This window comes from Xiphophorus couchianus, chromosome 2 (assembly GCF_001444195.1).
Source record: "Xiphophorus couchianus chromosome 2, X_couchianus-1.0, whole genome shotgun sequence".
Taxonomy (NCBI): Eukaryota; Metazoa; Chordata; class Actinopteri; order Cyprinodontiformes; family Poeciliidae; genus Xiphophorus; species Xiphophorus couchianus.
In genome coordinates, this window is record NC_040229.1 from 17,412,373 (window position 1) to 17,426,827 (window position 14,455).

General features: G+C 40.2%; 2 protein-coding genes across 6 annotated transcripts; both read left to right on the plus strand.

The window, feature by feature from the left end:
* Nucleotides 1–98: 98 nt before the first annotated feature.
* On the plus strand, nucleotides 99–11,548 carry prr5a (proline rich 5a (renal)). 2 transcript variants are annotated; one of them, XM_028041145.1, is made up of 11 exons: nucleotides 99–345; nucleotides 2,697–2,830; nucleotides 5,191–5,316; nucleotides 5,394–5,474; nucleotides 5,970–6,018; nucleotides 6,150–6,207; nucleotides 6,755–6,846; nucleotides 6,961–7,101; nucleotides 8,543–8,678; nucleotides 8,751–9,029; nucleotides 9,119–11,548. In XM_028041145.1, the coding sequence occupies exons 2-11, from the start codon at nucleotides 2,697–2,699 to the stop codon at nucleotides 9,400–9,402; spliced, it is 1,380 nt and encodes a 459-aa protein (XP_027896946.1). In that variant the 5' UTR covers nucleotides 99–345; the 3' UTR covers nucleotides 9,403–11,548. The 2 variants fall into 2 exon arrangements, with proteins under 2 accessions (XP_027896946.1, XP_027896939.1); XM_028041138.1 differs by lacking the exons at nucleotides 99–345; nucleotides 2,697–2,830 and having other exon boundaries at nucleotides 4,902–5,316.
* A 1,043-nt stretch (nucleotides 11,549–12,591) lies between these two features.
* On the plus strand, nucleotides 12,592–14,410 carry tmem60 (transmembrane protein 60). Of its 4 annotated transcripts, none has more exons than XM_028006342.1 (2): nucleotides 12,592–12,699; nucleotides 12,907–14,410. In XM_028006342.1, the coding sequence occupies exon 2, from the start codon at nucleotides 13,018–13,020 to the stop codon at nucleotides 13,420–13,422; it is 405 nt and encodes a 134-aa protein (XP_027862143.1). In that variant the 5' UTR covers nucleotides 12,592–12,699; nucleotides 12,907–13,017; the 3' UTR covers nucleotides 13,423–14,410. The 4 variants fall into 4 exon arrangements, with proteins under 4 accessions (XP_027862143.1, XP_027862133.1, XP_027862152.1 ...); XM_028006332.1 differs by having other exon boundaries at nucleotides 12,605–12,769; XM_028006351.1 differs by having other exon boundaries at nucleotides 12,605–12,769; nucleotides 12,911–14,410.
* The last annotated feature ends 45 nt before the right edge of the window (nucleotides 14,411–14,455 follow it).

Here is a 14,455-nt window from a genome sequence, read left to right on the forward strand (position 1 = left end):
ATAATAATAATAACCACAGCGCGCGTTCACGGGCATGCTCGTAACAGCGACCAGGTTTCTGCTCTTTTTTTTTTTTTTCTTCTTCTTTTTTTTTTTGCATCTCGTCAAAACAAAGCGGGGGCGAGCCGCAGCCAGAGAGCGAGCGGCAGTTCCTGCCTCATGAATGAGAGGTCGGTCGGTCGGACCCTTCGTCCCGCACCCTGACGCCCGCCCGTGGGGCTGCGCAATCCGGCGTGGTGCAGCTAGAGGAGCCTGCCGCTGATGAGTCCCGGTCAGAAGACTCTTCCTCTCGGCTGTACATGACGGCTTCATCCCACCGGGTGCGACACGACGGGATCAGGAACGGTGAGCGCAGAGGCTGCTGCTGTGGGCGGGCTGGGGGCGCATTTCACACACACCAACTTTGTACCCAACAGTGGTACTGGTTTTTTTTGTTTGTTGTTGTTGTTTTTTAACTTGCTCATCTGCGTGTTTACATCCGTGCGGGTGTGTTTACCCCGGTGCTTTATCCATACAGGTAGTGGTGAATTAGAAAGCTCCACGTACGCACGGCTCGCTGCTGTACACGGTCCTCCCCTGCAGGATAAACGTGGACTGTTGATTGCGTGTCTGCGCGGATCGATTGGCCATCTAATGTCGGGGGAAAAGGCCGCTCAGTTGTAAATCAATTGGTCGGAAAAGAAACGGGGGTCGATTAGAAATTAAAAAGCGGCATCGATCGGATGTGAGAGTGTAGTCGCAGACGAGGAGGAGGGGAGAACAAAAGCAGAAATGCCCAGACTGGCGTGGCTTGGCATTTCTGCTATACGCTTTCTGTTTTCCTCTCTCAGATCTGATTTAATCCAATAATAATTGATCAGACCTTCATAACACACACCAATCACCATTCCTCACCACTATCTAACATTCTTCTGCAAAACCTTTGTTTTATAAAGAGACATGCCAGACTGTTATTCCCCCCTCTGACCACCGGATGGTGCTTTGCTGTTGAGCTTCAGTTTTGTGTTTCTATGCAGGGAGACACCCAAATACACTGTAACTGTAAGGCCACAAAGCCTTTACAGGAACCATTCACTCACTTACTCACCGATGCATGTACACACATGCTGGTTCCCTTTTTTTCCGCTGATGTAATGAGTGATTACAGGAAGGCTGCGAGGTGATTGCCAAACACTCGTCTGCTATTTCTGAATGACTCTTAACTGACAGAGAAGACTCTGAAAGAACAACTTCTGTAAATTAAAAAAGTGCCAGTACGTGGTTTGTTTTTGTTCTTCCCTTTTGACTAATGTTTATGATTTATGTAGTTGTTGCTTTTTTCTTTGAGTTGATCAATGGTGTCAGGTCCTGAGAGAGGTTTTGATCAGGCAGCAGGAGATCTTCCAGAACGACTTCAAAGAAACTAGGGGGTTACTGCCATAAGATTGCGTGGAAAATAGATGCTAAATTTAGTGATATTTTTTCTTAGACTCTTCTTATGAGGCTGGTGCCATTGGTAGCAATGTTTTGTTGACATGGCATATTCTCCCTGTGCGTCTCTGTGTTGCTCTGTTGATGGACTAGCAGCCTGTCCAGGAGTAGTATTGTAGTTATTTATGCAAATTTCACAACAGGTTTCAGTAATAACTCAGGTGAAACACATACAAAGAAGTCAAAACGTCCATCCATCAATCTTTTCCAGATGGTGAATTTGTTCAGCAGCCATTCGGCGAGAGGCGAGGTACACCCTGGACAGGACCCAGTCCATCAAAACACAACAAAAAGTCACACACACACACACACACACTCACTCATAAGGGCAGTTTCTAGAGAAACTATTTTACCCGGCAGCCATGTTTGTTTCAGAATACTTTTGTTTGCAGAGACTTCATAATTAATTTTATTTGTTGTTTCTGTTATTTTGTTCATTTGTTTTGGATATTTAAAATGTCTTCCAGTGTTAAATGTTCATTAGACTTTAAAGTTTACACATTTTCCAGAATGCGTTCTTGCATTATTATGTGATTACTGTATTATTATCTGAAAATTGTCTCAACAATAATATTATCGTTTATCGTAATACCTTTTGGGACAATTTATCGTCCAGCAAAATTTGTTATTGTGACAGGCCTGGTACTGACAGACTCTATATAGCTGAAGGACAATACTCAATAAGAATCTGAAGATTAAATGAGTGTGAATTTTTCAGCAAGGCAGCAATCTGCAGGAAAATCCACAGGATAACCTGAATATGAGAGTGTATGGAAAGGATGAAATGTGTGATACTTATTTTCCCAGTGGTATCGGGTGGTGAGCGTCTCGCTGTGAAGGACATAAGCTTAAGACATTCTCAAGGTTCTGGGTCAGTGAATCATGTGAAAACCTCCTTGTTGGGTATGAAGTGAGGAACGGTTTGTTAAAAAAAAAAAAAAAAGTCCCACTGCAGCCAAAGCAACCAAACCACAAAAGTATTAAACTGCTAATTGGGAAAATAAATATTATGTTGGTGAATCAGTCAAGTTTGACCTCTCCTCTCTAGTTTCACATTTGTAATATTTGTAGTGTCTGAACAGAGAGGCCTGGAAGGGAACCCCTACTGTTTTGTTCACTTTAAACCACCTTGCTTGTTTGTTCAAACATCTCTCCTGTAACCGTAACGACTGTTTTGCTTTCATTTCTCCTCCTCCTCTTCCTTCACCTCTTCCTCCTGGGCTCAGATGCTTGACGGACTCCGGCGGCGGCACGCCTCCCGCTCCTCCCCCAGACCCCTTTCCCTCAACTTCACCACCTTCTCGGCCCCTCCCCCGAGCCCGGACATGGACAGCAGCGGCACCGAGCATCCGTTCAGGAGGTAAGGCTCAGTTCCTGCCCTGTATTAACATTTAACACCATGCGGTATCCTGGGGAAGAAACACATGAAATATTAATTAGCATTAAGCCTGTTTCTGGTCCCAGATGATTTCCTTACCCAGCTGAGCTTTCTCTGCAACACATGCTGGCCTGGTGATAATGACCTCATGCTGGGGATGCCTGATTGACTCGGTTCTTTCCTTTTGTTCGTCTCATCAGTTTGTGGCCCTGCTTTTCATGCTGTTTGTGTTTGCGCGTGTGCGTGGGAGTGAAAGGGGGTCTGATGTTTACTGCTGTGCTGTCAGCACTCAGAGTTTCTGGACTGCGTGGGTTTAAACTCATCGTGTCTTATTTTTCAGAGGGCTTGTTTTCATCACCCGTCTCTTTAGAAAATATGCATAGCTTTTTTAAAAAATCTCTTTCTCCCTCTATGCTTTAAAGTTTAATTTTCAATTGAGGACACTTTTTTTTAATGACTGCACCAAAGTAGGTCCTAAATATTACAATTAGGCTACATCCAGGTTCCTGAAATAAATGAGGATTTGGAGGACCATGTCTCCTAAAGGGGATGTCCCATATAGAGAGGAAGAGCAGATGAAGTTTCAGCTCTCAACCCTCAGAGAGATTTGTGGCAGCGCTCACTCTAGTGGACTCTCTGGTTCAGTTTTCTATGAGGTCTTCATCACTCTGCTGTCATTTTTAAACAGGTTATTTTTGCTGCATCGAATCAAAATCTATGAGAAATTCTAAAACACTAAAGTATGAACCAGGAAGTGTAGATAATGTTATGATTAATGTGAACATTTCATGTTCTGGAAGTCGGGACTTAAACTCGAGTCTTTTGCAGCTTCTCCCAACGGTCCACATTCACACAGCATGATTCTGCCACCACCATATTTTGGTGTACTCCCTAACAAATCTCTGTCGTCTTTAAGCTACAAAAAGACGAACTAGATTTCTAGTGCAAATATCATAGACAAAAACTAACTTACAACTAACGTTTCAACAAGATATAAGAGCTTGTTTTAAGTCAACAATTTCTTAATATTGTTTTAAAATGAAGTGCTATTTCCACTGGCATTATTTTATTTATTATATGACAAAATTTACTTGCTATAAATGAAATAATCTGTTAGTGGAATTGTATTGTTTTATTAATATTAAGAAATTACAGATTTAAAACAACCTCCTATATCTTACTAAGAGGTTATTTAAAAGTTAGTTGTTATCTTATTTCAAGTGCACTAAGATATTTGCACTAGAAACTAGACCAAAAATACTTGATAAGGTTTTGTCGTTTTGCAGTGTTCAGAACAGCTGTATTTATACTGCGAATAAATTACAGGTACACTTTTTTTTAATTACACTACAGTGAAAAAATACTTACCATCTCAGCAAATTCTTCAGTTATTGCAATATTTAGAACACTAAAAGTCTCCAGATCATGAATGCAAAGAGCAGTTCTGTAATAATAATTTAATTCATTGTGTGAAAAACTAAATGCTCTCTAAACAAAATAACTGATTGTGCCACACTTCCAGGCTGGCATGAAGTGTTTGCTGTGGAGAGAGACTGTTGTTATTTTTCTCTAGTGTTGTTAGTTCATCAGGACTTCACACTTTCCAGAATGTTCCACTTTTGTTTCATCAGTCCATAAACACTATTAATGTGGAATAACATCTCAAGTCTCAAGCTAAAAAATACGTTTAATAAATAAATGACTGAGAATATTTTAGCGGCACTGTTTTGCAGCAGAGGTCTGTTTTTCATTTGTTCGTTTTCCGCATCCAGCTGTAGTGAAGCAGGAAAACCTTCTTCATTGTCTCGCACCGTGTCGCTGCTTCCTGTCCCTTTTTCCGCTGTTGTCAATAAACCATATGACTTCCTTCTCCTCTTCTCAGTGCAGTCACAAGCACAGCAACTGTTTAGGCCTGCTTACCCTGTAGTTCCTCTGGCATCTGTGCTCTGCATAAATATTTGTTTGCATCAATGGCGGTATTGTACTGACTGCGAGGCAGTTGAAGGAGGTAGAGAATGCCCCCAGCAGTGCGTGTGCTATTGTTTTCCTGCTCTTCTGAGAGATCCGGCGGCGCAGCGACACTGTGCTTCACCTCCCAGCTGGGCTCCACCCATCCTGCTCTTTGCTTGTTGCCCCAGTCTCACCATGCACCACTCTGCCCTACTTCTCTCCTCCTCCTCCTCTTGTCACCAGCTGCTCTTTGTTTTCTTTTTCTTTCTCCGCCGTTTGAGTTCTCCTCTGCCTCGGAGCTGTCTCCTCGCGTTTCCTCCGCGTATGTCGGCTCATTGCCTGACCTTCTTTCTCGTCTGTCCCCTGTCCACCTTTAATGTTTTCCTCATGAGGACTCTGCACCGGCTGAAGTTGATGAGCTCGCCAAGCCTCAGTGAGCTCGGTAAGAGTGAGAAAAGTTCACCGGAGGACAGAGGGGAGAAGCAGAAGAGGGCCGGAGCCAACGCCACCTGGAACAGGTACACCAGATTAAAGCGGAGGCAGAAGACACGCTGGATTTAGACCAGCAGTAAAGTGCGGTTTCTGTTTGTTGCAGCATCCACAACGCTGTGATAGCAGTCTTCCAGAAGAAGGGCCTGGCCGACAATGAACTCTACACCCTGAATGAAGGCGTCCGGTAGGTTTAGAAATCAACACAAGATGCGGATTCCCCAGCTGTGAAGATCCAGCTGCTTCATTTTAGACTTTTGATCTAATTTTGTGCTGTAATCTGTGTAATTACTGTCTGTCCAGAGCTTACTGCTGACTGACTGTTTTCTTCTCAATGACCTTGTTTGTGTATGATGTGTATGTGGGGCTGTGGAGTCATGTGGTCAGGCCAGATATCTCATTATCTCTCCGAGCCAGACCCATCACTTCTCTCTGCCTCCACGTTAGCCGACTGAAAATATTTCCGGAAAAAGCCACAAAGACGTGGATTCATCTTTTCTGACCACAGAAGGATAGGACCATAATGTTCTTCAGAAAAACAGACTGTTTTCATATCGTCTTTGTTTTCACTGGGAAACTATTCGGTTACTTTACAAAACATGGTTAAATATTTTACTACATCTTCATCCAGTATGTTTTATCATTAAAAGTCTAGAAAATAAACACTTGTTGTCTTTTTCAGGCATTTGTTGAAAACTGAGCTGGGTTCTTTCTTTTCAGAGTACCTCCAGGTAACGGACATTTAATTCCTCTTTTTAAATTCATTACTGACCTGCACCTCACTGTTTTATCAGACAAGAACATTAATAACGATAAATGATACTCTTATATCACGACCATAATTGTTATCGACTTTCCACAGAATCAGCTTCTGACAAAAGGCATGGTCATTCTTCGGGACAAAATAAGATACTATGAAGGTAGGTCTGGGTTAACGTCTGGCGCATGCTTTAACTCACATCTGAAAAACAAAATCTTCACATCACCCTGAAAACACAGCAATCCGCTGAAGTTGGTGGGAAGATGGATATATCTAAAACAAGGTTATACTTGAGGAAACCCATTTAGAGGCTGGAAATTAGTTGAGAATGGGGTTTAGGTTTGACTTGCATGCAGAAAATCACCCTAAAGATGCAGCTGAAGCTACCAGATCGAGGCATAAGAGCTGCTTGAGCAGTTTTGCTTTGGTGAATCCATAAAAATGTTCACCTCTACAAGCTGGTAGAGACATAACCCAAAAGATTAATTGCAGCAAACACTGAATACAAAACCCTTCCTAAACTTTTCGGATTGTTCTTACCCATGTAATCTTCCCCTTCGTCTCCCTTTACTGTTTTGTAATGGCCTGTCACATAAGCTCTGAATAACACACATTTTGTTGTAGTAATGTGACAAAACATGGTGAATGTAAACCGAAATGAATCCTGCAAGGCATTGTTTCTATGGTTTTGTCTCCGATTCATGCAGGCCAGAAGTTACTCGACTCTCTGGCAGAGACCTGGGACTTCTTCTTCTGTGACGTTCTCTCCATGCTGCAGGCCATCTTTCACCCAGTCCAGGTGCACAAACTCCTGAACAAGCTGCTTGTGTTTTTTTTTGTCCACATCTCTTCTGTTGAATCCTTTTCCTGGGTGGTGCTCATCGTGGTCTCCTCCTTCCTGTGTTTCTTGCAGGGTAAGGAGCCCTCTGTCAGACAGCTGGCCCTGCTTCACTTCAGGAACACCATCGTCCTGAGTGTGAAGTTGGAGGACGCGTTGTCTCGGCCGCGGGCCCGCGTGCCTCCCTCTGTCACGCAGATGTTGCTCATACTGCAGGTGAGCAGAACATTGTCTCCTAGCTCCACTCTCATTTGTTCAGCTATTTTTGTTTTGAACAGAAGCCGTACAGAAGTCGTTCCTTTGTTTGTACCTTCAGTGAAGCTTCTTGTTTTGGTGTTGGAGTTGGCATCCTTCTGCAGGAGATGTCTCAGACATTATGCTCATGACTTAAGACGTGTTCATGCTCTTCACAGTTATGTTAAGACTAAATCAGCGCTGGATTTTATTCAGTGTCATTGCAGTAAGGAGGGTGAATATAAAGGCAGGCCACACTTTTCAGACTTTTATTTGTAAAACCTGTAAATTCTTCATTCTGTGTTCCTCTGCACTTCTTTCTGTAGGTTAACCGTTACTTATCAGTGCCTCCAATACCATATTGATGTTGGGTTTTTATCATGTTTGGGTTCATATTTACCCTCATTAATATCTTAGCATGTTGCAGAGGAATAATGATAATCTTGGCTTAATTTTGGATTCATGTTTGGATACTCATCAAGACAGACAGAGTTTCCTATTTCTGACCACAGACCTTTAAGACCAGTGTGTTATTTATAGAGTTGAGGTTGACACCATTCTGGAAACCATTAAGTTAATCTGTTTTATCCATTCAAAAACCAAATTTTATTATCTTTAAAAAGTGTAGGACTTCTCATAGCTTTTCCAAATATTAGTGGAGGTTATTTGTATGTATTTGAGTGTAAAAAGAGAAAATTTAAAATAAATTAAAACTTTTGCAGTCAGTTCTTGTTATTAAAATTCATTGATGTTATTTGCTGTACTATTGTAACAATTGAATTTAATCCTATGACAATGCAAAATTATAATCACCAAAATCATTTTAACTCTGACATTGTTGAACTACTGAGAAGAGTTGGGTAGTAACTAGTTACATTTACTCAGTAACATTTACTTGAGTAACATTTTGAAGAAAAAAAACAAAACACTTTTAGGATTATTTTTAATACGCTGCACTCTTTACTTTACTTGAGTAGTTTTATTATGAAGTATCACTTCTCTTACTTGAGTAAAATTTCTGGATTCTCAACCTACGGTGATTGACTTACGTGAATGAGAAACAAACATTTTAATTAAAAACTAGACACACACCTGCAGTTTTTATTCAAGTTTCATAAGTTTAATATTAAAAGAAATTCATTTGGAAAAATGTTTCTCTTTTTAACCTTTAAAGTACAAACATTTCCACATAACTTTATGTTTCGGTCCATCTGGTGATGTAATTTTCAAATAAATGATTGATGTTTTACACGTTTTACCAAATACTTTTTTACTCTCGAGTAATTTCTTCGACGGCTATTTTTCACTTTTCCTTGAGTAGAAATATGTTGAGGTAGTGCTACTCTTACTTGAGTACAGGTTTTGGTGCCCACCTCTGCCTTTGACCTAACCTGTCAGGTTTTTGTACCTCCGTGTGTTTCAGGGGGTCCATGAGCCGCGCGGCGTTAATGAGGATTATTTAAGACTGGAGTCTCTGGTACAGAAGGTGGTCTCACCTTACCTGGGCACCCACGGCCTTTACTCTGGAGAGGAGGATGACGACCACTGCTGCGTTTTTGGTGAGCCAGAAGCAAAGTAATAATGATGTGCTGCATTTTGAAAGGTCTTTAAAGCAAGCCCTCGTTTTACAGACAAGCGTGTCCCGTGGGGCTGGCCCAAGTCTGCAGACCAGCCATCCAAAAACCCTGTGGTACGATCTAAGAGCTACAACATCCCCCTGCTGCTGACCCCCGTGGCGGAGTACGACCCGGATCCCAGCTCGGCCGGCAGCGGAGGGATCCGCCGCCACTCGGCTTGTGAGATTATATCATGCCTGGAGGAACAGGGGCTGACCTACTCCGACCTGGCTCCAGGATCTGAGCTGTCTGGTCCCTCCTCCAACAGACTCTGCGTGGGCTCTCAGTTTAATGGTAGGACTGATTTCTAACTGGTTTCACCCACCATTTTATCAAATCACGCCAGAATTCGTAACGACACAACAATGCTGTTTCATTCCCAGGGATTATACAAGCAGGCGCCGGTGCCATGGACCTGGCCCTGTCCTCCCCTTCCATCCTTCATTCCTCAGGCGCGCTCCACGGCACGGAGGCCACCACAACAGTGACTGACCTCAGCAAGGGGGCGTCCTCCTCGCCGCCCAGTGAATCGTCCAGCCCTGAAACCATAATTGGACAAATTCCGGGGTCTGCCGGGTCAGACTCAGATGGGATATTTATTGAGTTCCCTTCTCACTCTTCGGGTGGAAAGAGCCTTAGCCGTGAGAGCAGGCAGAGCACTGTGTAGCTGCGGTCCCCTTCAGGGACCCGCAGCGAGGGTGTGCGGGAATATTTTGGTAGAAAATGGGACACAAAATTAATACATTTCAGCAAAATGGTACATCTTCCATTTTACTTTTATACTTTCAATGACAACCTTCTTCCAGTGTGGATATTATTTAAATTATTTTATGAAACCTTTAAGCAGCTATGAAAAAAATCAGCATGCATGTCCAAGTTGACATGAAGTGGTACTGATGGCTGAAGATGTGTTGTTCCTAAATGATGAAACCTTTTTACTATTAAAAAAAAAGTCCCAAGTCCCAACAAGATGATGCAATCAACAAACACAAAAGAGCATCTAAATAACTTAAAATGTTATTGAAATGTTAACTAATTCCAAGAATTCATCTTAAAACGTATATATTGGATAGATTCATTATACACACAGAGATCTTCAAACATTTATTTCTGTTAATCAAATGATTATAGCTTACAAATAATGAAAACCCAAAATACGGTTTCTCAGAAAATAATAGTGCTCAAGATAACTAAAATTATTAGTTATTGACACTTCCCACAATGAGAGAGAGTAAGCCACAAATGCTTATTTTACAGAAGGTGAAAGTTCCCTTTTTGCTGCATGCAATTATATCAATGGAAAGTTGAGTGGAAGGAAAGGTGAGGTAGAAACAGCTTCAGTTGTTTAATCAGCTGTCTTCCTCATGATTATGTAGATCAGAACATTTTCATAAAACAGCTGCTTAGATGACTCAAAAGGAGCGTAGACCAAGTATTACAATAGTTATTCTCCGTGTCCTGAAACACTGTCTCCCTCTGCAGTCCTTTGAATGTACTTTGCTTCACAATCCTCTCAAGGCTGTGGTAGATACTGCTGCTTCTGGATCTTTTTATTCTACGGCATTTTTCCTTCCATGTAACGTTCCATGTCTGTATCTTGTGCTTACCCTTGTTGTGGAAAGTGTCAGCGACAATCTGCTGGCGTTCTGTCAAGTCAGAAATCTTCGCCTCGATTGTGTCGATTAGGATGACCTTAACATAAGCGTCATTTTTTTCATTGGCTTATGTGATGGTCGCATTTTCAGAGAAACTAAATTGTGAGTTTTTGTTACTTGCAGACTGTAATTAATAAAATTACACTGATGAGTTTCATTTTGAAGCTGAAAAACTGAGATTTTCTGTGATATTCTTATTCACTGAGATAATCTGAATTCATCTGAGTGTCAAAAGCTCCAGTTGCACTAATAATCTTACTTCTGACAGTCTGTGAGGATACAGAGCATTAAAAAATTAATCCCCTGCCAGTGACAAGGTAGTGCATGTGGTTTACAACTAAAAATATATTAGAATGTCTTTTAAAATTTAATTTATAAATGTAACTACATATCAGTGAGACACAGAGTATCCTAAGTGGATTAGGTTTGGAAGATAAAGTATTATGGGACGAACTGACACTGTTGATTTCTTTTTCTTTCTCGGATGTTTTATGGGATTTGTTCATTGTGGGGAAAATAAATATTTCTATTCATTCATTTCCTTTAATTCAGTTATTTGTTTTAGTTGTTCTCTTGCTTCCCTGGAGAATATGTACTTTAAAGAAAAACAACTACACATTATCTTTTGTTACAGGTCGTTTTGTATTTGTGTACTCTGATGAAGACTCTTTTATATTCCCCGTTTTCGCTCCTTCGTGTGCTGCTTGGGGGTCACGAGGTTTTCTCGCTTTTCAGCAGCACTCGGAGCGCTTAATGCAAAATTATTTTGTGACTGCATTTGCTTTTTCTGCATGGGCTTCGTGGTTCAAGGGAATACGACAATGTTTGTTTACATTTGACAAAAATGGAAACATTTTCAACTGAATGTTGTCTCACACTGTATTTTGCACCACCACTAACATGTAAATAAAAAGTACGTTGTTTTTTTTTTTTTTAGAAAGGATAGATCTTGTACAGTGAACATTTGTCCTAAAAGGAATAGATTTTTTTTTTAAATAATAACTTTTTAAAATAATCTTTTTCAATGATGTTTTACCTCAAAGCATTTTGTACTTTACTTTTTGGACAATCTATGATGTCTCCAGAATTGTACTTTGTATAAATTTGTTATACTGGCCCCATAAAAAATGAATAAATTTCAGTAATATCTAAAAAAAACAACATATATGATATTTTAAATTGAATTGATTATTGATGTATGAATGAATAGGGTATTACTTAAGTCTTCTTCTACTGTACCTTTCAAAGTAAACAATGCATTCTTGATTTAATTTAGTTATTTATCTACCAAGTTGGACCTCAAGGGTCGCACAGGTTTTAAACATTCTTCTATTAAAGAAGTTCATCACACTAAAACCCTTCAATTTTAGTTTAATCTGATCATAGGTAATTTCAGCCAACATCATCACCAGGGTTTGGTATTCTCTTCTGGAGTTGATGCAGACATTTTTTCACAGATGGACATATCTCCATCCTGAATAATATGTTGGCTGAACATTTCCATATTAGTTTATAATAGTTCGAACAGATGAACACACCATTTTCAGGCATCTGGAAATTGGACTCAAAGAAGAATCATAATCATTCTCATAATCTCACAGTAGTTTGTAGTTTGCAATAGCTAACAAAGCTATAATATGAAATACTAATCTTTGTCTGTGTAAACTGAATTTCAAAATTACAAATTTTCTTTTTAGTTATTCTGGAATTTGACAAGTAGAGCACAATTTGTTAAACCTACCTGTCCTAAAAATGGAAGAGTTTAGACTGATTTACTTTCCAAACAGTGAGAAAAAATTGCGCTATGTAAACATAAGATTTCTATGGAAGCCCGTTTCTGCCACTATGTTAAAAAAAATCTCATAATAATACCGTAGTATCTCAAAATAATGAGATACTATCTCAAAATAATAGAGATAATAATAATGAGATGGTATCCCATTATTTTGAGATAGTATCTCATTATAATGAGATAATTTATTTTATTTTTTTTAAAAGAGTGGCAGAAAAGGGCTTCCATAGATTTCAGATGTCATAGGTTCCCATTTCTTTCTTTCTTTTTTTCTTTCTTTCTTTCTTTCTAATAGTTCATCGACATTTATCATAAAAATCTTGCTAGTGTTTTCTGTGTAGTTTGATAAAAACTGATAAAGCAATTGTAAAAAATATTAAAATAAAATGACAAAAATAAATCGTATATCTTTATTTTGAAAGAAGCACAGGAAACGCATAAAACACAAACCGGAAATGTTTTTTTAGCTTAAAGCTAACGCCAATTACGTGGTTGGTTTGCTGCTAAGCGGTTAAATGTAAGTGTTTTCTTGTTAACGAGTTGGTCTTTTAAACTGTATTAATAAGGAAACAGTCCCGGTAAACTCGGTAAGCGCTCTTCCTACCACATTGTTTTAGTAACGTTGAATAGCTCTGTACTGAGTGAGTCACAGTAGCTTTATGTTCACCCGCTACTGGACTTTGGTTATTTCTTATTCATCGTTTGTGTTTTATTTCTCTGCCAGACAGAGAGTTGTCTTCCTGCTCTGGGATCACTCCGCCGCCTTCGCTGCGCTCTTCGGCCTCGTTTCCAGCCTCAGTCGGTGGATGAGCCTGGCCAGTCGCCGCCTTCCTAGATGAAGATATCCCTGGCTCAGCGAGTCTTCCTCTCCTGGATCTTCGCCCTGGTCTTCCTCATCATGCTTGCCCTCAAGCTGGACTCCAAAATCCACTGGAACTGGTTCCTGATCTTCCTCCCCGTCTGGACCTTTGACACCATCCTCATCCTCATGCAGATCGTGGAGATGGCGGGTCGCTGCAAGCCGGACTTTGACCCCAGGGACGAGGAGAAGAGCGTGAAGAGGAGGCTGTGGTACCTGACAGCCCTGCTCCTCAAGCTGGCCTTCTGTCTGACTCTGTGCTCCCGGCTGGAGAAGCTGACGGACATCTGGGTCAGTGTGGTGTGTGTCCCACTTTGGGTCCTGCTGGGTGGAGCGCTGCTGGAACTGGGATACAGTGTTTTCCACTACAGGAGGGACTGAAGGAGGGGGAGAAACCCTTACAAAACGGACACATTGTTATTTTTAAAATATATATTCACCTCTTAACTGAGGATGCACAGTTTTAGTTATTATTTTAAAACCTGCTGCTCTTCAGTTGTATGGGTCTGCACCATAACAAGAGAAAACTGTGGTATAATTTTCTCTCATCAGTAGGAGTTCATTGTCACTGCCTGACTAAATTGCACTTTGCTTTAGATCTGACAACTTCACCTCAATTTCAACATGTCTGGGATTGTTAAATTAAATCCAGCCCTCTTTTAACTTTTACTCACAATGCCGCTTTTTAACAGTTTTAAAGTAAAATTTAAAAAAAGAGACTTAAACTGGTTTTGAGATCCTCCATGAACATCATTTATTCATTTTTACTGCACTGTGTCAGAGGTTTTATGCTATTTTGTTCTCCAAGGTGATAAAAGTCAACAGTTATGTGGATGGAATAAATATTATTTACATGTTGGCTGTAGCTGGTAAGGACAGATTTACAAATGTATTCATAAACCTTGAACTGTATTTTGTCACATTATCGCCACAGATATTGATGCATTTCATGGGGATGTAATGTGATAGAGCAGCGCAGCGAATAATGCAGAATCTTAAAGTGGAAAGGAAAAAGTATATGATTCTTATTCTAAGAATAAAATAAGAATAAAAATAATTGAAAGTGTGGAGTTTGTTTTTGGGCACTTGAGTAAACATAGCATAGCAGCTGCCGGTGTTTTGAGGTATGTCTCTTTACTGAAATATTAAATCCCAAATATTTATTCCCAATAACTCTGGCCAGTTTCCTTGTGTCTGACTGTCCCACCTGAGCCGTGAATCTCTGCAGCCACTCTAGAGACATCTTCACATCTTGACTGCTTCCTGATTTTTGCACGTTTCTTTCTTTATGTATGACACTCTTTTCAATTTTTTTTGTAAAAGAAAAAAGTGCCTTATGTTTGTCTTATCATTAAAATCCTTAAGCATTGAAGTTTGTAGCTGTAAAGTTAAAAAATACGAAACAGTATTTCAA